Source organism: Syngnathus acus, chromosome 12, assembly GCF_901709675.1.
Source record: "Syngnathus acus chromosome 12, fSynAcu1.2, whole genome shotgun sequence".
NCBI lineage: Eukaryota > Metazoa > Chordata > Actinopteri > Syngnathiformes > Syngnathidae > Syngnathus > Syngnathus acus.
In genome coordinates, this window is record NC_051097.1 from 6494942 (window position 1) to 6519440 (window position 24499).

Below are 24499 nucleotides of genomic sequence, written 5' to 3' on the forward strand. Positions count from 1 at the left end.
CATACACACAACATTCGACACCTGACTTGAAGATAAACAAGCATTGAGATATTGTTTACTTACAAAGAGCAGTCAGTCATGAGTCACCTCCATCCTCTTCTATTAGGGTCACTTTCATGTCTTAGCATTTAAAAAAAAAAAAAAAAAAAAAATGCAGCTTCTGCCCTACATTACTTTGCATGCAATTTAAAATTGCGTGAGTTATTGACGCTAGATGGGAGGTTTGTCTGTAGGTTTAATAATCGAATGTAAAATGGTACCGAGCTTGCATCGCCAAGGTCCGGACGGACCCCCATGCCGAAGCTCCGGCAGCACGACCAGCCAGCTGGAGCAACTGTGACGTCACGAGCCTGTCACCAATGAGGAAAGAGGGAATGCAGTATCCAAGACACAGTGGGGGGACAACATGAAAATAGGACTACCGTATATTAAATAAATACTAAATAGGAATGTATCTAGTATTACCAATTACTACAATTTATACTTAATTTAATTACTACTACAAAATACATAGCATACACATTATTTCTAATTAAAAAAAAACCTACAAAAAAAAATGAATACCACACAGTAAAAAAGTTACTCAAGATTAGGCTCACAAATTATTTTTACGTTCTCAAAATTATTAAAAGTATTTTTTGTATGTATAACGTTCATATCAACCCGCATTTTGGAGTTCCTAAACAAAAAAAACAAAAACAAAAAAAGACTGCTCCCTAGTGGCAAGAAACTAGATCTTTTTTTTCTTTTGGACACCATATTAGATACACATGCACAGTGTAATAGCATGGGGCGTTTTTGTCCTTGTTACGTAATCATAACCACATTATGTTACACCTACATAATGTAAGTGTACATTACCGTCAATTTAATCAATTTAGTATTGCCAACCGTCAAAATACTTTTATGAAATCACGTTAGATCATGCAAGTGTGAATATTATGGATAGTGAGGCCCCCCCCCCCCCCCCCCCACTCCTAAATTTACTGCAATTGACAATATAAAACATTAAGTACATTTAGAACTGGTCTGTTTCTTGTCTAATCACAAAAACAGGCATTTGGACTACAATGTTTCTTTTGGAATTTTTATGTTAAAATCTTTACAAAACGTGATCAAAATGCAATCTATTGACATTAACGTTACAGTATGTATATATTTAAATAAAAGGACAAGTCTTAAATGTTGCATTGGTGTGTATATTTGACCAATAAACAGACACGTTTACAGTTTTTTACAACTTTGTTTTGTAGCTATGCAGAGACTTACTTGAAGTAATTTCATCATAAACAAAGAGCTGGTAGCCGAGTCTTCATTTCAACATTACAATTATGCAATGTAGTCATGTTGTTTTTAGTTGATCTGATCCATGAACAAGCAGCTTGTTGTGCCAACACCGGCCCTGATGGAATTGTTTGTGTTCTTCAGGGGAATTACCAGAAAGCGCAAATGTTTCTCCTGTAAAGACAAGATGTCAATTTGTCATAGTGTCACACACACAATGTGAAAACAATCAATACAATCACTCATTATTATTTTGGTACCAGTTTGCCTGATGTCCAATACCTGCAGTTTTTAGTTGCGCACTCCATATGATCCCTGCAGCTGGCGCCCACCGCTTTCATAGAGTTCCATCGCCACAGCAAAGATCTCTTGGTCCTATGGACCAAGCCAATCCAGTCTTCAGGCACAGGTGCCGAATCCACCTGATAGCACCATAATCACAAAAGATGACGTTAGCATGATCCAAAACACAATCATCAACCAAGGTTGACTTACCTGCGAGCTGCACAGGAGCGCCAGAATCAGAGAGCAAACAACAACCTTGTACACGAGAGTCCTCATGGTGCTAAATGTCCCGATGCAGTGTGGCTCCGATTAAAAAGGCTTTAATTAGGTTAAGGAGGAGCTACGGTGAAAAATGACTTCCGTTATTAGATGCCTGCGAGCAGGCGTGTGCACTTATCAGTATTTACTGCAAAGTAGTCTTTAACCTGTGGATTGAGGACAACTCCACGTGTGTCTCACACACTCAGAAGACGTAACCACGACTACGCAGAAAACAAAAAAATGTATTTTCACTTTCAGGAAAGCAGAAGTCACCACACTTTATTCCACTTTAACCATCAAGGCTAAACTGCAAAATTGTATATCAGAACAATAAAACGGATTCTTCTTTGTGGCAAATTTCCTACAAGCACACCGAGTACCATCACAAGCATAAATTTGATTGACAGCATATTATTGTGAAGCACAACAACTTTATTATTGAACTCTGCTTTACGGCAAATGACAAATTCTTTAATAGGCGGAACTAGTGAGCTGATATAGCCGCGTGTAAACACATTTCACTTTTCCGACTAACTGCACAAAAAACACGACAACACTATGTCAGCTGCGAGTGGTTATTTATCATTTGTGTTATTCAGTAACTTAATTCATGCAGTCCAGTTGAAAAGATACTAATACTTCTAGAACGCAGATGTAAAACCTAAGGCCCGGGGCCAGATATGGCCCGCCACATCATTTTATGTGGACCGCGAAGACAAATTATACATCAACTTCATGTGTCGTCATTAAAATTGCAAATTGTGTTCTTTTTTAAAAATCATCTTTTTAAAATATTTGAACAGTCATAATGGCCCTCCGAAGGAAACTATGAGGCACGAGACGTAAATGAGTTTGACACCCCTGTGAACAGTCATGCAAAATTTCTAGCAGTACTTCTAGCGGCATTTCTAGCAGTGAGCTAGCAAAAAGGTTAACAACAACCACATTGGTTGTAACATTTCATCAACAGGATTTGGGCGGACTGGGGATTTGGAATTAGGGGAAAACAAACAAACAAAAGCTTCCCTTTATGTTGTTAGTGTGCAATATTATTATTCCAGGATCACTGAACTGTAGTTCACTTGCCATTTTCTGTGCATTAAAAAATACTTTTTTTAACGCAGTTTGATGGCTGGCACTCACTTTGTGGGGTGGCAGTTCTAACACTTGACTGTAAAAAGTCTACATTGCAGAAGTGAGAAGGCTCAAGTTAAAAAATAAAAATACACGTCGTCATTAAGATTGCACGGAGGTTCGATTAGTTCAGTAGTTCTCGGTTGAGTCGACCGAGAATAACACAAAAGCAAACCTGATAAGATGCCGATTCACGGAACACTTGGGTTAGGTACGATGGGAAAACCTGTCGCTGTGCTGCCTGCCACTTCCTGTTTAAGACGCAAGTAGCGGCTGCCGTTCTGCAGAGGTACTCTGAAAAAAAAAAATCTTTATTATTAATCTACTCACAAGCTGTAAATTTTTTTTTTTTTTTGAGAATGCATATTTAAAAAGATTTTTTTTTTTTATTCAAGCGATCACGTGTGAGGAAGTGAGTCACCTCGGGCATCTTGTGGCGACACACCAGCAGCATGAAGACTCCGCCCAGGAGGATGCCAATCCCCATCAGTATGAAAGGAATGTTGATCAGCACATTCTGCTCCATCAGCACAGCGTTCAGCTTGGCCACCGATGAATCATCGATGACGACGCTCTGAGGACGCCACGAGAGTTACGGGCGGGGATCGTTTTGACTTTTCTGACCTTTTGTCAGTATTCTGATACGCTCAGGTGTGTGTTTACCTCATTCAGGTGGAGGACAGGGAAGATCACCGAGTTTACGTTTCCTGTTTGGCTGAGAAATCAGGAAAAAAAAAATACACTTTTATGTAGTGCTTGTCTAGATATATAGTAGCACACAAATACACTTTACAAGAGGAAGTTAAGATAAATAGCTGCTCATTTTATTATTCCAATAATTATTAAAATTTTAGAATTTAAGATTCTATGTGAAGGCAAATTATGCTATTGCTCATATGTCATGATCTTTATCTTTGTTTGCTTCAAGCTAAAGACTAATGGACCAAAGTCCATTCATAATGATGATGCTGGCATTAGAATTACTGGCAACCTCTCCTGACATGTGTCCAGAAAATGATCAAGTGCTAAAAAAAAACAGAAAAGACAAAAACGACAAAGCATGCTCACCTGAATCTGTCCATTTTCTCCACAAAGACGTTGACCTGGAGACGTTTGGCAGCTTGCAGGATGACTCCGGTGAGCTGCAAAATATCAGGGCGTCTGTCACACGTATATCTTTTTTTTTTTTTTTTTTGAGTGCAAGTAAAATAAATAAATAAAATAAATGCATAAATAAATATTTAAAACAGCTGGCAGCTGTATACCGGAATTTGGACAAATAAAGCAATATCTTATCTGATCTTATTCTGGGCCCTCAGAATTATTCTGCAAATACTTTTAGCAAAAAGTGCATCCCCACAATCCAGCATTGATCTAAACAAGAACTACTTTCCTTCAATTATGTTTCAACTTAATTTGTGAACTACACAAACAGCAGAGCTTCTTTAACGGGTAGGGTGCAACCTGCTAAGTTCGTATCAAAGTTCAGAGGGCCAACGTGAAGTTTACGTGGCGGCACGTTTAATTATTGCTAACTTTATTGTCGTAAAGGACAATAAACTCTTGGCATAAGAGCTACTGGATTATCGAGAGTACAAGCAACCATCCACTCTCACATTCACAGTGAACCAGGAAACTTTAGAAATGAGTGTGTAAAGTGAAGTTTGTCGAACCGGATTGATATCGATAAAGGTTTGGTGATACTCCTTCTTGGGTCTCATGCCGAATACTGCCTGCACAAATTTCTCATCGCCCTGGTAGAAGTGCGGTGAGGACATGATGATGGGAGCACCTGAAGACAGTGCAAGATAAACCGGTTATCAAGGAAATGGGCTTTTAAAAAAAAAAAATCCCCCCACCTTGTTTGCACGGCGCGACGTTAAGGACGCCCGAGCCGAGGCAGTTGCCGGCGGGGACGCAGAAGCCCGTGTTGGATGGGTTCACTGAAGAGTTGGCGAACACCTGGCTGGGGGGAGTGAAGCGATAGCCGGGGATTCGTTTCACCGTCACGTCCTTCTCAAACAGAGCGTACAAAGACCTGAGAGAGAGAGAATGACATTTGTGAATGTAGCTCAGTTCTTTTTTTTTAAATATTAGATGCTTAGAAAAAAAAAAAACTTGTCAAACTTAGATGATAAAAATGTGTGTGAGCACAATCATGCATAAATCACCCATCGAAAAATGTCCAATTCATTTTTGTTTCACATAATTCAACATGAAACAGAAAATAACTTAAGCCCCCCAAGATCAAAATTGGTACAGTCCGCTCCTCTTAAGTCATCCTCTATGAACAAGTAGCCCGAGAAAATATACAATGTTTACATTTTTCTTCACCTTTGTATTTAGCTGAATCTTATCGGATATCTGCAGAGACTCATTCCTCTTTGAAATTGCTCGTTTAGGAATCTCAGTAAGAAAGCACATACACACACAGGAATGGTTTTAGAGAATGTTGCATAAGCAATACGCAAACAGTGCTCGCATTCAAGCGGTTAACGAGTCAGACCAAATCTGTAATGATTAACTTTGTATATTGCAGAAGGAGACTTTTCCAAATTAAAATCGAGAGACAGAAAGATAAGACGAGGGAATAGACGACTGAGATGCATCAGTCGTCTGACACTTGATCTTCACGTACATTGTTGCTTTGTGGATTTTCGACTAAAGGTCACCCAAAATAGTAATTAAAGCGCATCGGTGTTGTCTGAGTCACCTGCACAGGTCCGAGGAGAACATGTAGAGTATTTCATCCTTAGTGACGACAGGATGGAAAGAGGCGCCGTTGGTTCCGTTGATCATGTTGCACTCATCAGACGTCCACCAATTCAGCGTGCTGCAGGCATAAACAAACATTTTGGATCCAAGTTTGTATTTTTTATGGAGTTTTTAGGTTCCGGAAGGAACACGTAGATGACTCGTTCAGGAAAAAAATCTCTAATCTTGAAACCAGACATTGATTTTAACTTCACACCAATCAGACGAGGATTCGTAACACTGATACGAGTCATTTGATTCAATCAAATGCTCACTGATTGGATGTAAATGAGTCATGGTAGAAGTATGTTGAGTGGGCACAAAAACCTTTGATTGTTCCAAGTATCCACTCGAGCAAAGTCTTTGTAGCCCTGCTGGCCTGTGAGGAACACATAGTCTCCGTCATTGCTGGCGTTGCTCTAGAATCACATCGCAAAAGGGGCGTGTCAAGAAAACATAAAATAAATGAAACACTTGATTAGTTTTCATGATGTAAATCCTCATCAACCTTATAGAAGAGTCCAAAATTAGGATCTATGTCAGGTTTGAAAGTGTTAAGGAATTTCAGGAGAGGGTCTTCGTATTTCCACAGGAGCTCTCCCACTGTCCGAGTGGTGAACAGGCCTATTTGTTTTTCCTTCATGTACGCCGAGATCACGTTGGCATAAAAAGCGTCATCCTTGAAGCGCTCCATCACCGTCTATGCAAAGACACAACAGTGATTTTTTTTTTCATTTTGATTGTAGTTTGTGAGCAAAAGTGTCAAGGGATGCTCACCATGGCAGGGATGCTGACAGTCCTGATGAGGTCACTCTCCGGACCCCGTGACATGTTAGGTTGGAATATGTATGTTTTTGTGTTGACCGCTGCAACTTTAGTGTCATTATCCTGAAAGGTGACTTCTTCCATAGGTCGGTACTCTCTGGGTTAAACAAAAAGAAGTGGGTTACAGACACGTCTCAACACATGACACAAAATTCATTAATTCAAATTAATTCTGAGCAATTTAATGAGTTGAAGAACAATATAAGATAGACAGAAAGATTATTTGTAGTAAAAGATATAATAAACTTCCATTCCAACCAATTAAGTGACAGTCTTTAATACTGTCCTCTGGTGCCCTGTATTATGTTGTGCATTTCTTCCACTCGTACCTGTAAGTGTATGGTCCAATCTCCAGCACAGCAGGCCGGTCTCCATCCAGCACCTCCAATGGATTGGTCAGGTTGAAAAAATAAAACTGCATGTAGATCGGTGCCGGTGGATCCGCCCAAGCATCGAAGGCATCAGTGCCATTCTTCAATACTATTTCCTTTTGGGGTGGGGCGCACAAAATGACGTTCAAATTTGATTGAGAAAACGTGACGTTTCATAAAAAAAAAAAAAGAATCAGATTCATATTTTTTTGGGCCAAGTGTGAAAGAACACAGAAGGAATTTGACTACAGTTGTGTGGGCCACATTAGTACTACAGCAACAAAGGGCACTGTAACAAAAAGGACATTTTGAGATGCTGAGCAAGCCAAAATGGTATCACATGGGTAAAGCGGTTAAATGGCAGTTCTTCACAACAAAAATAGGCCAGCGGAGGATTAAACAACCAAGGCGCTATTTTGAGTTATCAATTTTACCACACCGGGATCATCATTTGCGTCACATTTGATATTACGCAATTGCCATAGTCGCATAGCTCCTAAAATGTCAAAAGATGCTGTTCGTGATCGCTTACCTTTTCGGCCACGGAGTCCACTAGTTTGGGAAAAACACTAGACAATGTCAGCGCGATGCCCAGAATGAGAATTAAAAACGAAAATAATCCGCACATATAAATAAAACACGATTTAAACATGATCGGGCCGCACTGGGTGGCGTCTGGCGGTGACAAGTGGCGCTAAAAATGACGAACGCCACTGAAAGTATTTGTTTTGATATATCCGGAAGTCACACGGACACCAAAGAGTAATACCACAATAAAATAATACCCTGCTGCGACTTCCTGTTTCTTCGACAGTCAATTTTTTTTTTGTATGTATACAAACGCAAAAATTGTCGTGTTTAACACAACGTTTTTATACGTCAATGGCATTTTCAATCTGTCATTTTATAGGTAAACAGTTTAATGATTTAATATCCTTATATATTTTAATTTGAAATCTTTGTCACAAAACTCAAGGCGGACGGAAGCAGTCAGTCCCTTCACAACATTGTGTGAGCAGCAAAAGCTTTCCACAATTTTCCTGACTTCTGTTCAAAATTAGTCCCCCATCATAAAAATAATAGTCAAATTTAGGGTGAACTATTACAATTGCCTCGAAGAATGTACATGACCCGAATCAGATGTGATGCAGCAGAGACGCACTGACCAAAACAGCCACAAGAGGACAGTGTCTTTCTTTCAAAAGACCGTGAGAACAGTATTGATGTCCGTCACTCAACAAGAGTTGTAACCAGCTCTATAAGAATCATTCAGATTGCGTTAGACGAAAAAATAAAATAAAAAATACAACATCGTTTTCCGCTGCAAATTACAGTTAAATTACAGTATTTGTATTTGGGAGTTCTCTCCTCCGTTTAATTATATATTTACACTCAGAACTCGTACATATTTGCTTTTGTCTGACAAATTGTAAGGTTGCAACATGCCCTTATCCAAGTTTGCCAAATCAGATCAACACATTGCAGCACCCTTAGAGCTTTGACACGTTGCTGCTTGCATTGATACTTTTTTTTTTTTTTTTTACTACTCTGTGGTTGCACCACAGACCAACATGCACCAACTCAGTTTCAAAATGAAATGTACGGTAGCTGGTGAGCTTTGACATACGAGTGATCAGAAATAAAGAACTGTTTTCTTCAACATTTAGGTGCAATTTTTAACACGCGTTTGAAATGAGTCAGTTTTCCCCTTCCGTTCTTCAAAATCCCTCCATGCAGCTTATGAATGAAGCACAATGGAGGACACGAACCCCACCCCCCTATTTCGGTCACGAGAGCTCGGTCCTTCGTGACGTCACACTCCAGAGGCATCCAACAGCCTTGTGTGTGGAGGGAGGGCGGGAGGGGATCCAGGAACAGCCCCAACTTTTAATGTATGCGGCCGGGGCCGAGCCGGGCCAGTGTGTCGGTGGGTCGATCCGCCCGCACTGTTTTCTTCAGCTTTCTTGCATCCTCCCACTCGAGCGGCAGCAGAACAACGACTCGCTGTTCGCTAGCTAATCCTTTTTTTTTTTTTTTTTTAGGAGAACCCCCAGCCGATTGTGCGACTCCATAAAAAAAGGGTAAGTACGCGTTCCCTGCAAATTGACAGCATGCAATTTAAAGTAGTTTGCTGTAGTCTTGTGCTCATCAAGTGTTTGGGTGACAAAGATGCACGTCGCGCGCCTTTCGCTATTTTAGGAGTGCTCGTCTTCAACGGGAAACTCTGCATTTAGCAGGCACAATGCAAAAGGCTGGCAACTTTAACATGTTGGTGGATTCTTAGGAGTACATACATCTGCAAACATGTTTACTCAAGATAATTGCGCAAACGTAAACGTTGGACCAGGTATTTAAGTGGCATGAATAGAATTTTAATTCATCTGTTCTTAGGGCAGGCTGTTTTAAGTAACATTTCAACATTATCAACTCACCAAAGTGTCAATTTTGCATGAAATATGTTGAAACATGGGTTTGCAAAGGGGTAGAAAACTCCCAGAAAATTTCAATGGGAAATTAAGCTGGAGAATTTTGAAAGTATTAATGGAAATATGAATAGATAGGATTTAATGAGAATTAACTGCAACTATTTAATAGAACAAATGGACCTCTTTTATTATTAAGAAAACCGAAAGCAAGTTAACTTCACGCGTAGTTCGTTAAACATTCATAACTGTTGTACAAATGTTATCCAATGCACCTGGCTGTACTTTAGAGCCATATTCTTCCTTACATAAAAACTGTAATATATTATCATAATTGGTGGTGCCCAACATCAGTGCGCCCGCCCCCCACTAACACTCAATAAAAATCTAACCATGTTCTCCCCCCTGCCTCCATTTCAAGAGGCAAACACTGTTACATTCAAATAGCCTAGCATTACTAGCATGCAAAAGTTGCAAAAGTAAAGTAGCCTCGTTACAAGGCTGGAATGCTCATTGGGATACTTTGGGAGGTAAATCATGGACAAGGTCTTCTTGGCTCCAAAAAAAAAAAAAAAACGGGGCTTGCTTGCGGGAACTAAGTTGAAAATACGGTTGCCAGGCATCCCGAAGGGTTTGGAGGTGATTTAGAACATCGGAAGAAAGCATAGAAAGCTGGAAACCATTTGCAGTGAGGTTCAAATTAGAATAGCATGTGCTGTGTCTACTTCGAACCTTCCTGTTACTTTTGGGAGATAAGCAAAATGTAAAAATGGGAAGAAATTGAAAATGTTGATTGAATCGTGCTGCTGGACATCTCAATTTAAAAAGTTGGAGAAATAACATTTCAGTGCTTTAACATTTATGTGTTCCAACCTCCCCCCCTCCTCCTGCTTCTTCCTTCTTCCAGCTGTAAGTGAGCGAACAACTACATGGACTACTAGACCGAACATGAAGAGCCTTAAAGCCAAGTTCAGGAAAACTGATGTAAGTACTAAAACACATGCTGGTGACTAAGTCAGAAGTGCGCGCACATGCCCGCTTGGGCAGCTCTAGATGATTTATAGCCACCTCTTGGCTGGGCAATTGTATTTTTTTTTGCAAGAAAAACAAAATAAAGTCAACAGTTTGGAATCATAATATGCGTATAATCCACTTAGCCCCACCCCCTCCGCCCTTGCGTGCTTTTGTAAACACAAAACACATGGGAAAAGGTCTATGTGACATGGTGTGCTTTGACAGATTTAATTGCGGGTGCCACCACAAGGGTAGCACCTCCAGGAAAAAAAAGAAAAATGAGGTCACAGTCGGGAGACGAGGTCGAGAAGCCGTGATTGATGGCGTCGGAGCGGCGCGAAACAAACCGTACTTTTCTCACGGTGATTCATATAAGAGGACCGTAAGTGTGGGAGTACCGGGCTTGTTTCCAGCAAAGGCCACAGTTGTGCAGATCTCAACTAGCTCGGTTCACCCTGCAGATGATTAATTCATCGTTTGGGAAGAATCGCTCTTTCACATATCAAACACTCACAGACAGGAAGTGAGGCGTCTCCACTGTGTTTGACTCAACCGCTGTCACCGTGGTCTTGACGGCAACGGAGCTAAGCGGCAGACAGGAAAAGTCAGGAAGTTCCTGGTTAACTTGAAGAGGAAGTTGATCAAGTAGGGCCAAGAATGTTTTTTGTGTCAACTGATGGGCTCAAAAGAAATGAGGAGTCCTCTTTTTGAGGAGTCATTTTCCACTTTGAGTCAGGCTATGTTCAATTCCGTTCACATTAGAATTGTGAGCACATAAAATGATGAGATTTAAAAAATAAAAAAAATGATAGCAGTAAATCGAATTCACCCGTTGCACCGTTCAAAGGCTTTTCATAAAAAAAGGAATGCACCAAAACTGGGTCAATACTGTACATCTGTACTCCTACGTGTACTCATAAAAATGCTCCGATACAACGACACCCGATACCACCTGTCCTATACATTCTATACTCGTCTGTCCACCCTTTGCTTGGGCTATGCAGCTTGAGACATTACAAGGTTCTTCAAACAAAGAATTTATTCACACTCCTGTAAAGTTAACTGCAAAACTAAACGCAATAAAGAAAATTACACAATGTATTATAAAACAAACGCATACTTTCAACCTGAAATTGCTTACTCATACTGACCTTGACTTAATTACTTCCTTCTTTCCACGTGGAGTAAATATGTAGTTACTCCCTGAGCTGAAGTCTCGAGATGTTGATGTTCTGGCTGATGGTGGGCAATTTTTCCCAGAAATATGTGGGTCAAATTCCACATTGCATGATTTAGGGGCATTTCAATTCGGAGGCTTCACTGTACAATGGGGTCCATTCAGAAGCACCGTTTTATTAGTAGTCACATGCTTTGTGTGTATGTGTGCGTGTTTTTGTGTGTGTGTGTTAATGATCTCGAACAGGGGGGAAATGATGAACAGTTTGAAATCGTCGATGAAATATTGAGGCTTCTGCTGGAAGCAAAAAAAAAAAGCCAATAGAAATTTGTTTGGGGTTAATCGATGACGCGTGAAAATGTGGCAGGTCAAAATATTCACAAGTCAATGATCTGGCTTGGGTCTAATATTTCGAGTGGGACTCCGTGCCCCGTGGCCCCCCCTTAGCTCCGCCAGTGATCCCAGTTAAAATTTATTTTTTCAGTACAATTGACAGTCATAGGTCACATTAAATAGATTATATGTTACAGTATTAGTGGAATTTTTTTGTAATTACTTTTTTTTTAGTCCAGTGTTATTAAACTGTAAAAACTTGGCACTTAAAACCGGTGTGTGTCTTTTACGTCCACTCTACATAGAATCCATGTGCAATTTGACAGATGCTCTTGGCATTTCTTGTAACCCCAAATATGAATCCCCGCTATTTTGGCCGGGCATGCAGCCAGACGAAAGTAAATGATTGCCAATTCAATCTGCTATGTGGGAGAGAACAACCACATCCATTGTTCAGAAAAAAATGTCCTGTTTGGTATTGAGCCACGAGATCTCAACAGTGTTTGTCTCACCTTCCCATACCGGTCCTAAAACATGGATTTACAGTTGACACAAAAAGGTGCACATTGATGGAACATTTGTGAGTGGTGCCCATCCTGACTGTTACATAAACCAGTTGAGCGTAGGAAAAAAAAAAAAAGTCAGGGATGTGAATGTTGCCTAGAAACACGAGCAAAGCCGTTTGCGCTCGTGTGTCTTTGCACCCGTCACTCCCACGTTCTATTGAGCACTTGGATTGGCCCACTTTTGTTCTTCCTTTTATACACTGAGCATCTATTGCTTTGGATTCAATTCAAAGAAACCCAACAACGATTCTATGCTCACAAATTAGTTCACTCAATAAAATGGCCTGAAAATAAAACCTGGTATTTTTGTCCCTACAGAAATCAAAATTAAATTTATTATTATAATAATATAATTAATTTATCTATACATTTATTTTAATTTAACACCAATGTCAATGTGCCTGCGATTCAGGTCTTCAATTTCCGACCTCCCGTGTTAAACTTTTAACATGTAATAAGACAGTACACAAGTTGGGGTCATGTCACACTTAACCTGCCCACTAATTTTCGGTGCTTGTTGGATTTAAAAGGAACGTGTGGAGCTTTATCACACTTGGTCATGCAAGGTCAACATGAGTCAGAGTCTGGTGGAGTTGAACGTGTGTCTATGTTTGTGTGTGTGTGCTCGAGACAATGTGTTTGTGGATTTGGTCTACTCAACTGTAAAGTGTTTATAATAAAATGTGTGCGTGTGTGTTTGGTCAACCAGACGTGTAATCTGGGTTTACGGGAATAGGGTTTGGCAAACAGCCACAACGAGACAGACATGAAGCATTTGAGCAATCGTACAGCCGTAATAATGATGAGAAATTGCCATTTCCTGGTTTTTACCTTGTGAAAATACCTCAGTCATGTTCACTTTGCTTAAGCATTATGTCATACATATGGTCGTGTCTTTTTTTTTAAACAAAAAAGAACCACACAGCCACGCTAACTCTTCAGTGTAATTTTGTCAACTCGGGTAATCGAATGAATTTTATCACTTTGAAAAAATATGGAGCATAATTATCAGTGCATAAGCAGCAATTTATCACCGACACCTTTTAATTGGTTGCTAGAATAATAAAAAGAGCCAACACTGAATATGTCATTGTACTGTATTAGCTAATCTCCATTTACTATTACCTTCATGCTCTTTACTCCTTTTAGTCTTACTAGCTGTTGAGCACACACTTTCCTATTAATATATTCAGCCTTTTGTTGCATTGTGTGTACATGACAATAGTGCCTCGCACAGACCTTGGTCCATTGTCACGATTTAAAAACTGCCCCCACAGCTGCCAGACTAGGTGGGATTAACCCCCCCCCCCCACTCTAACCAGTAGTTTGTAACCACAAACATGGTCACGATGTAATTGATGCACAGATTACATCTATCACTCCACACATCTGTTCCATGGCATCAATTAATCTGCAGGAGTGTGTATATGGGGGGGGGCACGACTAAACATGTCAAAATTTATGCTCCAATTCGACAATGTAAATTCCCTAATTTTAGCCGTGTAAATATTACAGGAATGGAGAGCTCCCTATCAGGCGTGATGGAATGTCTGCTGTGTTAAAGCGGCGCTGCCCAGGCACTGGGTCACATGCTGATCATCTGAAAACATTTCGACAGAATGCTTTGTGCACCCCGGGGGATAAGAGCATTGAATTACACTCTTAATGCAGTTTATGGGGAAATATAGACCACATAAATTCAATTCTTTGCGAAGCTTAAAGATTTAGAGCGTCACATTGTGGCGGTTTAATCCTTCAGCTATTGATGGTTTCTTACGCAGCTGAAGCGTCTCTCCGGTAGGGAATGTTTTATTTGGCCCCGGTCGGACTCAAGTCTGAGTTTATTCTGGCTGGGTGCAGCAAAAGGGTATTAATACTGAGAGTGACAGTAAAGCCTTAGGGAGAGACCCTTGTTAATCCAGGGGAGGAAGGGCGGGTGTCTGTGTTGACAAATCTGAGCCAGGGAGACAAGGGAGGGAAGAAAAAAAATAAAAGTCCACAGAGATGTCCTCATTCAAACAAACTAGCCTGATAAACTCGGTGTCGAGATTAAAGGCAGTGCAGTAAAAGTAATATACAGCTAATCCCCTGTAAATAACGATGAGGGCGGGTCTGCTGAATATGTGGACCCGTGCCCAGTTGAAAAATGGATGCTACTTAAATCTTTCTTATGCCTTCATGATGGAGCCATGAATATTTATCTGGTTAAATGCTTTGGTGGCCAAAATGTATCCCACATGAGGTGATAGCCACCAGCTAGCTTAGAAGCTAACAGATTTGTGGCAAGTGGAGAGACGGTTGGGCACATCTGCGGCATCACCACTTTGCTCGGGAATGTAAATAATGATAAAACCAGTATACAACAATAATAAAAGCAGGAATAAAAACAATTCTTTTGAAAATACAGCCACTGTGTTGCCTCCTCGAAGTCCCAATTACCGCAGCAAAGTTTTTAGCACCAACTCCAAGAAACTTGGGGGTTAAACGTGGATCCAATTAAAATGGAAGAGAGGATGTTTCTTCCAGTTATTCTTTATTGCCTCTACATGCCAAGTATAAAAAAAAATAGTCTGGAAAAACAATCATCACATTTATGACTTTCTCGCAAATGCCATTTAATCAGTAGATAAGGCCCATCCATTGTGATGATGCAAGGTCTGGCGGTGGCATGTTTGGATTGTTCTTGGACAAAATGTTACCGCACCACATGCAGTGAACATGACTTAATCGTCTGACTCCATTGAGGGCATGAAGTCATACTCGGAGCCAGGCATACCTTTCTTCTCATTACAAAATAGCCAGGAGCAGATAAAGAGGCGGGGCTAAGTCAAAAGTCAGCTTGGGGAGAGACGACATCAGTGATGCAGAAGTTAAAAATATCCCATAAAAGTATTGTTCCCCTTAAAACAGAAGGCCGATATGCTGAAAATCGGTCTGGTCGATAATCGGTCTTTCTGGTGGCGCCATTGCTATGCTAGCTGTCCTTACTATCGTTTGAGGCTTTGCCATAATTGTAATTTGATTCCTGATTGGTTACAGCCGTCAAATATTTGGCTGAGAGAATCGGTCTCAAAACCGTCTCGATTATTTCTTTATTCTTCATGTACTTGAATCAAAGGAAGAGTCTGGCTCCCTGCTTTTATTCCCGTTCAAACATCTTGTTTAGTTTGGCCAAAGTGGAACAATCTATCAGGCAAGGATGTGGGTGAAGGAAGGGTTCGTCTCAGGCCACCTGAAAAAACGGAGAAATTTCCTTCACGAGAGACTTTTGGCTGGCGACAGTTTTGATTTGTGGCTTGTAATGTTTTTGCTTCCCAGTTACCATACTGTGTATTTAGTCGAACCCGATGATTTAAGTCCGAAAAATGACAGATTTACAGCTACGGCATATCAAGTGGCCGAACGAAGCCTGTTTCCTGTTTATGCCGGATGGTTTTTGACTCCATGTGCTGATTAATGTAAATGAAGCATCAAAATAGCTTCGGGGGTCATAGTTGCTTTAATCAGCAAGCGTATGCGGTTTTATTTCCAAGTTCAGCCGTGTTTTATTTATAGGGCAGGAATGGCTATTTGTAGCCTAAGGAAGTGTTGCCTGGCGACTATTTTTAACTCCGGGTTGTCTTGACTTGGTGCAACAATTCCGGACATGTGCTGTAATCTGTTTTTAAACACATACTTTGCTTTTTTTTCTGGAATTGAATGCTTCGTGGCTCCAGTCGGAATTTACACGTGTATAATAGATTGTGATAGATTTATGACGAATGAACACAATAAGATCCATGATCTGTTCTTGGAACGACACGAGCTGTTTAGAAGCAGTTTCTTCCATTTGTGTCTGTTTGCCTGTGCCCCGACGAGGACAAAAAAAAAATGGATGCATTGTTTGGAGACATTCGAGAACATCTGCTTTGTGTCAGATAAGGCGTTTGCAGTTACAAGGCGCAGACGATCAAAGACCAACGACATTGTAAATGTGTTCAGGCTTTCCTTGGGCATTTTCATTTCCTTTGATTCTTCCGTCCGTACATACGCGTGTCCTGCCATCTTCTTTCCCAAGAAAAGCATTTTCCGGTAAAACTACAAGGTTATTCCCAATTGTTGTCTTTGTGGAATTAACTTCAATTAAAAATAATTTGCCCCTACCGTGCACAGCTTTTGACAATAAGTCAGCAAAATCCAAATTAAGTTTCTAACTTGTCCACCAACACTTTTTATCTTTACATCAACAAAAAAATGGCTTTCCCCATATTTTGAAGAAAAATGTCAGAGTCTTTGAAAAGTAAATGTTTTTCCATCTAGCTCTATCTGCTCTCAGTGATCACAGTGGTGTAAAAAAAAAAAATCATGCGCCGCAGGAAGTACTGTTTCCACATCAGTGTTTATTTTTCCTTCATGGAATGGAGGGTGTTCAAAGAAACCGAGAAATCGTTCTTAGCCGAACATGTTTGAGCAAAAACCAGCAGGTAAACAAACATCCATGGCTGTTTTACCAAGTGTATATTTTCTTTGGATTTTAACATCAACCTGCGGTTTGAACATGAAATGAAAACAATCAATTTTTTGGCTTTTTTTTATCCCTCCACATTCCTTTTCCAATTTGCTTCTTCCTTCCTTGCGTCGTATCTCTTCAGCTCCTAAACTTTCGTCCCTGGCGCTAGCGTCTGGTCTGGACAAACAGGAAACTCTTAGTGTTATCAGCAAACTCTGTGTGTCTTAATGAGTATCTGGCTAAAAACAGCCAGGGGAAGAAGGACTCGTGTCCACACCCATTTACCGAGTCGACTAAAAGAGAAAGAACGTTGGGAAGGAAGCGAGGATTATTCCATTTCCCGGTACACACAGAGGAACAAAGAAGTTACCGGTTTACAATATCATTGCGATTTTAGCGGCCTTTGCCGCACAAGGCAAAGTGGGTGGAGAAAATTTTCGCGATACTTTAGGAAGTCCAAGAGGTAAATAAAGAGTCGGGATATACTACTGATCGACAACTTGCCAGCAATTTGCTGTTTTAATGCACTTGCCTATACTTGAGCGGCCATTTTGTTCACTTTTATCACGAGGGCTGAGTCATGAATGATTATCTCATCAGGCTCCCCTCCATGACGCTACACGGGCCTGAAAGTGGAGCAGCGCATTCCGCTCCAGTTCAACCTGTCCGTGACAATGTCGTCTAATGCTATCGGTGTCACGCTGCTTTATGGCGACAGCCTTTCACTATTAGCTAAGCCGCCATTATCATTGTTTTCTGCTCAAGTATCTCCTCTAAATGTCGGGCAATCCACAAACGGTTTAGTGTTAATCAGCAACAAATGATGTGCTCTTCTTTCAAACAATCTTGTGTACTTGCTGAACTTTGGCATCAAGCCTAATTCCTATCATCATATCAAAATATTGACTAACAGGGTGCGACTTTGCAATTTTGTTGTAAATAACCAGGAGCGCTTACAATACGGCTGCATAAGATACTTTTAATATTACTTCTAATAGACCGGAAAGAGACCTTACATAATCTTTATCTTATCTTTAGTAATTATAAATCAACTGTACACATTTCAATTTCGAGCAGTCATACCAGAGAGTCAATTAGCATAAGATATACCCCCCCCCCGTGATAAATACAACGAAAGAATGGTAGCATAATGAAAATATGAGAAATACACCAAAGTAAACAAAGCGCCTCATTTGTTGTAAAACGTCTTTTGTCCGCCTTAAAAACACTTGATCAATGACCGCTGCCACGGTAATGAGCGCTGTAATGTAAATATTTCTATTTGATCAGCAAGCATATGGTAGTCTGGTAGTTTAGCCTCGACACACATTCGACGGTTCACTTTAGGTGTCAAAATGGATCGATTAATCCTCAAATAATCGATGATCAAATTAATCGACTATTTTAATAATCGACTAATCGGTTAGAGCCATTTTGTAGAATTAGTAGCCAAATCTGCTAATGTTACGAATTCTTTTTGGAGTCTATTTTGGAAAATGATAATCGGAACAGATTGTGTTTGACTTTGAAGGTTCTTGCGTAAAGCTCACAGCACACTTGGTAGAACACCTGGTGGCCATCTATCTCCTCAACATGACCCTTGCCTGTGTCTTAGTACACTGTTATTTTTCACTTGGCCATTCAAATAGCTCATCTCACGTTTCCTTGGAAATAGTCTCTCACCTCGTCACTCCTTTCAAGTCTCGTATCTTAGCAACTACTCTAGATAACTTTCACGAACATCAATGCCCGAGTCAGCATTTCTTCCGTTTTTTTTTTTTTTCTCAATTCATTACGCCGGCTCGTGTCAACTCTGTGGTTTGCACTGCAGCAATGGCTAGTTGTCATTCTATCCGAGGGCTCGCCTGCCAATTTTCCACCCGCTGTGTAAAATGTATCTTACTGATTACGTTTGGGGCTTTGCCACAGAGGCTATTTTCACCGTCTATCTTTATATTGGCATACTGCGCTGGCACGCACAGGCCCCACTTTGTGCAGCACAACAATTTATGGAGTCAAAGAGTTTGCAACGTTAGTACGATGCAGGTCAATGGGCTATCAGGTCTCTTATTGTCATCTATAGTCGTTTATATTTTTGCATGCTTAAATTTGGATGACTTAAGGATCTTGTTATTCTCACTCAATTTTAAAAACTATGGTGCTCAGATACTTGACTTCACAGCCTGCAAAAAAAAAAAAAACAGTGTGTGCCCTTTTTGTGTAAACGTGTGTTTATGTGTTCAAACTGGAAATTGCTTGCAGGAGAACAAATGTTTTTTGTGGGCCTGGGCTAAGCCAAAGAAACATTCTCTTGCTCTTTCTCTCCCTGGGAGAAACATGACTCACATTAAGTATTGGCGCTAGGATGACATTTGTGTGTAAACCAGCTGACCATATTGGGGCTCGAAGTGTTAGCAATGTTTTGTTAGTTGGCTGAATTTCCTTTCCTTTGAATTTAGATTTAGAAAATTGAATTTATTTTTGTTCTCCAAATCCTACGACTTCCCACGTTGGACTTTTAAGTCACTTTCACTTTATGCCTCCATAGGTCAACGAGTGGAACAAAAATGACGAGCGGCTGCTTGCTGCAGTGGAGCACGGCGAGGCGGAGAAGGTGGCGTCCCTTGTTGCCAAGAAAGGCGCCAGCCCTGTAAAGCTTGACAGCGAGGGCAAATCAGCGTAAGTAATAAAGATGGAGGAAGATTCTTTAAGGTCCGATTTATACGCCCGTCACCTGAGCCCATAAACAGACAGAAAAATGGGAGATTGTTGTCACGTGTAATAAGTAGCCACTACTTACCAGAAATTCCTGCAACACCTTCAATGCACCATGAAGCAATCAGAGTTAATCCTGCATCAAAAGTGGGGCTCAGCCATCTTGAAACGGTGATAAAACTCCATGTAAATATTTGACCTCATTCTTTTTCCCTTGCAACACAACACCCGCTGACCTGCATGTGTTTATCACCCAGTAACATCACAATACGGGGGGAGAAGGTGTCGATACTGGAGCGTGCTGGTGAACTAAATGCGCCATGCATTGACCTTTTCTCACACACACACACGAAAACACACAGAGGCTCGCGGATACCCGCAACCTTTGTTCGTTATGAAGAATGCGGCAGGCCAGTCTGTGCAAGACAACGGCACAAAGGGCGAGTCCATGGCATCGCCATGGTGATAAAAAGCTGATCGAAAGGCATGTGGGCATAGTTGCGGTATTTGTGTGTGTGTTGTCGACATTAAAGGGAATCTGCATGTGTGTAATTTGCTCATTGGGCTGGAAACGGTTTTATATAAAGTCGTCATTCGCCACGAATGAGAAAGTAGCCTGTTAAGTCACAAACTGACAAGAGCAAATGGAGTGCAAGTTTGGCCGAGGTCTGCGTGTCCATATTTTCCAGTTTCTTTTTCTTTTGTATTCAGGCTTCACGTCGCAGCGTCACGTGGTCACGTCGACTGCCTGGTTGCCCTGCTCTCGCACGGCGCCGACCCGACAGTTGCTGACGTTGCAGGTTCGTGTCTGCACACACCTTTTATCTTTACATCAACAACGGCTATGTTTTGAAGAAAAATATCACTTTGTGTCTGCTAGTTTTATGCTAACAATGCAAAACTGTGGCCGTGATCTAATCGCTTACGCGGCAGATATTTGGACGCAAACGGTGCAGCAACACATGTTAACAGACAATATGAAATAGAAATACTCACAGGCATATGTTGTTTTACTCATCCCTAGGTTTGAATCCGTTACACCTGGCAGCCAAGAACAACCACACAGAGTGCTGCAAAAGGCTAATTCAGGTAACTAGCAACATTTTCAGCCATTTTTCTTTAAAGCTCTTCAGAAAACGAAACGACTCCCTGACGTTTGGAAAAAATGAGCTTTCCCCTTGCCAAAACATAACTCCTTGATAACCTATTTCCTTTCCAGAGCAAATGTCCTGTTGACGCAGTCGACGGCTCAGGAAGGAGCGCTTTGCATCATGCTGGTAAGCATAACATTTATTTGATTGATTTATTGATGAGGAAATGTTGGACGAGGTTGTGGGAAAATCTCTCTTTTTGTAAGCCCTTGGGCTCATATAGCCTGAATCATCTGCCATTCCCAGAATTAAGTGATTGTGCCGTAAAATGACGAATGAATGATCAAACAAATTGCTCATCTTGGATTGTTGGAACAAAAAAATCCTCTCAATTATTTTCCACTTCTGCAAGCTCTGAGGAATGCTCTTTTGTAATAAATGTATTGTCTCATTTCATCCGCAGCTCTTGGTGGGAAGATCCAGACTGTCCAATTTCTGTGTGAACTGAAAAGTGCTATCAACTTAAAAGACGCCGTACGTACCTCCATTTTGTCCACCTATTGTACACAAAAGACAGTTTCCGGAAATATGAGTAAAAAAGTGGCAGGCGATAAATCACTGAGCCACAGCTGCGCACCCAAATTGATTACATTTGTTTTTGTGGATTTTGAGAAAAATGGTTACGTGCCTCGCTTGTACGAGTATGCGCCTGAGCTCCAGAGGTCAGCGTACTGTGGGAACGACACTCACCAGCCGCAGACTTGCGGTCTACATCGCAGCGGCGGTTCCATACCTGTGGTTTGATCAGAGTGGCTCGCGTGATATTTAATGAATGCGTGTGTAGGTTATTTATTTTCGTCTGCATACGTTTGAGGCGTTCTCGCGACTTTAAATAAACACTCGGCGAGTTATTGAGAAGGCGATCCATTCTGTGACTGCTGCTGTACTAATTTATTTTGTATTACATTTATATAATTGTATTTTCTATTTTATACATCTAAGAGTAATGGTTTTAGCATTCCTATTGTTTTTTTTAATATAAAAAAATTGTCCACCATGCTAAAATACAGCTCCTCAACTTTTGAGATGTTATGAAAAGGGAACGGTGTTCTTCCTCACTTGGGCATTAGTGCCATGACGCATTCACCTCTTTTTTTTTTTTCTCACATAGTTCCGTGACTTCTCTCACCACACAGTCACTGAACATACCATTCATGTCCAAGGGTAGTGTCTCATGTCCAAGTCCCGAGTCTGTATTTGAATCCAGATTTTTTTTCTTTTTTCCTTTTTTGTATGTCATGTTGGCACTGCTGTTATTTTCCTTCCCAAAGGACGGGCACACCCCTTTGCTCCTGGCAGCCAAACACGGCCATGCTGAAGTGTGCATCGCTTTGCTCGACTGCGGCGCTGAAATCAGCACTTCGGACAACAGTGGCAGGTAGGGAAGCACAACAGCAGCCCAGTTGCAAACATTTTCATTTGGTTCTTTTATATTCAGGGTTTTAATATTTACTATAAAAAAAAAAAAGCTGCCATGAAGAAAAATTCACAAATAAAAGCCCAACCATTTTATATTAGACATGGCTTTGGCCTGCACACAAATACAATAACAAAAAAAAAATGTCCAACCGCACTTATACTGTGAATACTCACTTTGCAGGACGGCATTGATGCTCGCCGCAGAGTCCAATGCGGTTGCTGTCGTGGAAGTTCTGGTTCACAGAGGGGCTCTTCTGTCAGCGGTGGATTTGCATGGCCACGATGTCCTGCATTACGCCAAATTGCCCGCCAACTGTGAGGTCAGAGCTGCACTCACTGCTGCTCTGACCAGGCAGCTCCCTGGTGAGAACCAAAAACACACAATCAATAAACACATTAAGTTTGAGTGTTTAGTTGACCCGCTTTCATTTGAACTTAAGCACAGTTGTACTGGATGATAATAATGCAGTCAACACTGCCATCTGCTGGAGAGTCTCAGTAGTTTTTTTAAAAACCTTTTTTCTTTTTCTTTTGTACATGTTACAGATCCCAGGTCCCCCTTAAGTCCTGCGGTAAGAATCTATGCATTTAACAGTGTTTACACAAATCAATCAAGGTGAATTGTAAAAAAAGAAAATATATTTATTCAGGTGTTTCCTCATATAGTGGGGGTAGCAGAGTCTAATCAGGTTTTTATGAGAGGGGACGCCTTAAATTATAATGTATGTATTTGTTTATAATATGTTTTTGTGGAAGATGCCCGGTTATGTTTTTGACAATTCAAATCTCGGCTGCGACTTTCCGTGCCTCGTACAGCAAGTCTTTAAACTCTTGACTTCAGCTTTACAGACGAGGTGCAATTTGTTTTTTCCACTTTGCATGGTGTCAACTAGGGCAGAGGCCACTATTTGAGGAAATACAATACATACATGACAAAAAAAAAAAAAAAGATCTTGACATCTTTCTACATCAACAGTCCCAGCTTGTGTAAACCTGTTAGTTTAAAATTAAACTCAAATTTGATCGAACCTCCTTGAACTAACCACCACTGATTCCACTTCTTGGCTTTTTGCTGACCCCCTGTAGCATGATCAAGTAGCTAAGCTAAATGATGAACGGATCACAACTCCTAAAAAACGAAAAGCACCTCCACCTCCTCTTAGTCCACTGCAGGTAAATAAATGCATGTCTCCTCTGTACGTCTTGCTTGTATCAATATCCTGCACTCTGTATTAATACACATTTGAAAGCTTAGTATGCAGTTGTTGCCTAGCTTGTTTTCTGTGAGCAATGTTTTCCTAAAAGCGAAAAAAAAAAAAAAAGGCAAATAAAACCATCTTTGTCTAAACAACCTCTTGGGCTTTGTAACACGATAAACGACTTTCAACTTTGTCCTCGTGTAGAAGTCTGGAACGTCTTCTCCTGCAATGTCTGGAACCCCCTCGTCCAGCAAAAGTGACACCCCAAAGCGATTCTACGACAAGGTAAGGATCAAAAGCACTCATGACATCGGAGATGCACTAAAATTTTAACAATCGTAAAAGTGTACAACAAAAGAGATCCCACCTCGACTCTTATCCTCTCCCAATCTCCACTCCCACTTCCCTTTTTCTCGCACCCCCTCGATTGCTCCCTCCCCCTCGTTCTGGCCTGGAAGGACGAAGAAGTCCGAGAGGACTTTGAGAGGCTGCGCAACCACCAGACAAACATGTTGCTGGAGACAACGGACGACTCGACGCACGCCGACGAACTGGATCCGAAGGTAATCGCAATGCTGCGTCGGCTTTTAAAGAAAAAACCATCTCTTGCTCATGACATCATATTTGTCTTGAAAGACCCCCAAAAAAAAGGGACAAAATGTATCCTAGCATACACGTTTTAATATTAAGGAAAATATTTTCACATTGTGGATGCTACGTTAACTTTTCAATGCGTTTGAGAAGTTCAACATTTGGTCTACATGAATATCGAGAGCTGACATCTGTTTCGAGCTCAACGTGTTCACCTTCAGCATTCTTGTGGAGGTCTAACCAAAAGACGACAAGTCGGGACTTGTTTGCCCGTCGGCTGACTTGCCAGTGGTCCCGACGAGCTCGTGCTTCTCAAGTGTCTTCAGCCGCTAATGTATGTGATGCGTCGTATGCGCCGACAGGTTCAACCCGGTCTCGCGCCGTCGGCCGCTCTCGTTTCGGCCCTTCAAGCCAAAATTACCGCTCTGACTTTGGAAAACCAGCAACTGGCTAGCAATCTTAAGGTAAGAGGCACAATTAGATTTTTTTTTGGACCGCTGTTTATGTT

General features: G+C 41.0%; 4 protein-coding genes and 1 long non-coding RNA gene across 8 annotated transcripts in view; 1 reads left to right on the forward strand and 4 right to left on the reverse strand.

Annotated features, from left to right (window-relative positions):
* LOC119131804 (iporin) overlaps nt 1-294 on the reverse strand; it is a 7390-nt gene extending 7096 nt beyond the window's left edge. The window contains exon 1 of one of the 2 annotated variants that reach the window (XM_037266526.1): nt 64-294. In XM_037266526.1, coding sequence (XP_037122421.1) covers nt 64-80 — 17 coding nt within the window. In that variant the 5' untranslated portion in view covers nt 81-294. The remainder of the gene's footprint in view (nt 1-63) is intronic. The other variant, XM_037266525.1, reaches the window with a different exon arrangement.
* Nucleotides 1-9554, reverse strand: part of LOC119131897 — a 23724-nt gene extending 14170 nt beyond the window's left edge. The window contains exon 1 of the long non-coding RNA XR_005099731.1: nt 9542-9554. This is a non-coding gene — a long non-coding RNA (uncharacterized LOC119131897). The remainder of the gene's footprint in view (nt 1-9541) is intronic.
* Nucleotides 1182-2282, reverse strand: LOC119131884 (liver-expressed antimicrobial peptide 2). The gene is made up of 3 exons (XM_037266690.1): nt 1780-2282; nt 1567-1706; nt 1182-1458 (listed from the first exon to the last, which is right to left on the reverse strand). Exons 1-3 carry the CDS (start codon nt 1843-1845, stop codon nt 1434-1436), a joined length of 231 nt encoding a protein of 76 aa, XP_037122585.1. The 5' UTR covers nt 1846-2282; the 3' UTR covers nt 1182-1433.
* Nucleotides 2867-7634, reverse strand: scarb2c (scavenger receptor class B, member 2c). The gene is made up of 12 exons (XM_037266597.1): nt 7447-7634; nt 6873-7030; nt 6496-6640; nt 6227-6418; nt 6046-6137; nt 5678-5797; nt 4824-5002; nt 4638-4756; nt 4033-4106; nt 3628-3679; nt 3386-3538; nt 2867-3258 (listed from the first exon to the last, which is right to left on the reverse strand). The coding sequence occupies exons 1-12, from the start codon at nt 7564-7566 to the stop codon at nt 3220-3222; spliced, it is 1443 nt and encodes a 480-aa protein (XP_037122492.1). The 5' UTR covers nt 7567-7634; the 3' UTR covers nt 2867-3219.
* The window catches only part of rai14 (retinoic acid induced 14), a 19833-nt gene continuing 4056 nt past the window's right edge, over nt 8723-24499 (forward strand). Inside the window, exons 1-15 of one of the 3 annotated variants that reach the window (XM_037266536.1) lie at nt 8723-8841; nt 8957-8995; nt 10245-10321; nt 19465-19595; nt 20343-20431; nt 20656-20720; nt 20851-20908; nt 21186-21256; nt 22054-22160; nt 22383-22564; nt 22748-22773; nt 23288-23374; nt 23605-23685; nt 23859-23963; nt 24354-24455. In XM_037266536.1, coding sequence (XP_037122431.1) covers nt 10286-10321; nt 19465-19595; nt 20343-20431; nt 20656-20720; nt 20851-20908; nt 21186-21256; nt 22054-22160; nt 22383-22564; nt 22748-22773; nt 23288-23374; nt 23605-23685; nt 23859-23963; nt 24354-24455 — 1140 coding nt within the window. In that variant the 5' untranslated portion in view covers nt 8723-8841; nt 8957-8995; nt 10245-10285. Of the gene's footprint in view, nt 8996-10244; nt 10322-19464; nt 19596-20342; nt 20432-20655; nt 20721-20850; nt 20909-21185; nt 21257-22053; nt 22161-22382; nt 22565-22747; nt 22774-23287; nt 23375-23604; nt 23686-23858; nt 23964-24353; nt 24456-24499 lie in introns of all 3 variants that reach the window. The other 2 variants (XM_037266535.1, XM_037266537.1) reach the window with 2 other exon arrangements.

Coding starts and splice junctions, on each gene's coding strand:
- LOC119131884 (XM_037266690.1), bottom strand. CDS start 1,845: ATGAGGACTCTCGTGTACAAGGTTGTTGTTTGCTCTCTGATTCTGGCG. Junction 1,707..1,779: donor CGCTCCTGTGCAGCTCGCAG/GTAAGTCAACCT, acceptor TGGTGCTATCAG/GTGGATTCGGCACCTGTGCC. Junction 1,459..1,566: donor TGCGCAACTAAAAACTGCAG/GTATTGGACATC, acceptor TTGTCTTTACAG/GAGAAACATTTGCGCTTTCT.
- scarb2c (XM_037266597.1), bottom strand. CDS start 7,566: ATGTTTAAATCGTGTTTTATTTATATGTGCGGATTATTTTCGTTTTTA. Junction 4,757..4,823: donor CGTCGCGCCGTGCAAACAAG/GTGGGGGGATTT, acceptor CACTGTCTTCAG/GTGCTCCCATCATCATGTCC. Junction 3,539..3,627: donor CTGTCCTCCACCTGAATGAG/GTAAACACACAC, acceptor TGGCGTCCTCAG/AGCGTCGTCATCGATGATTC.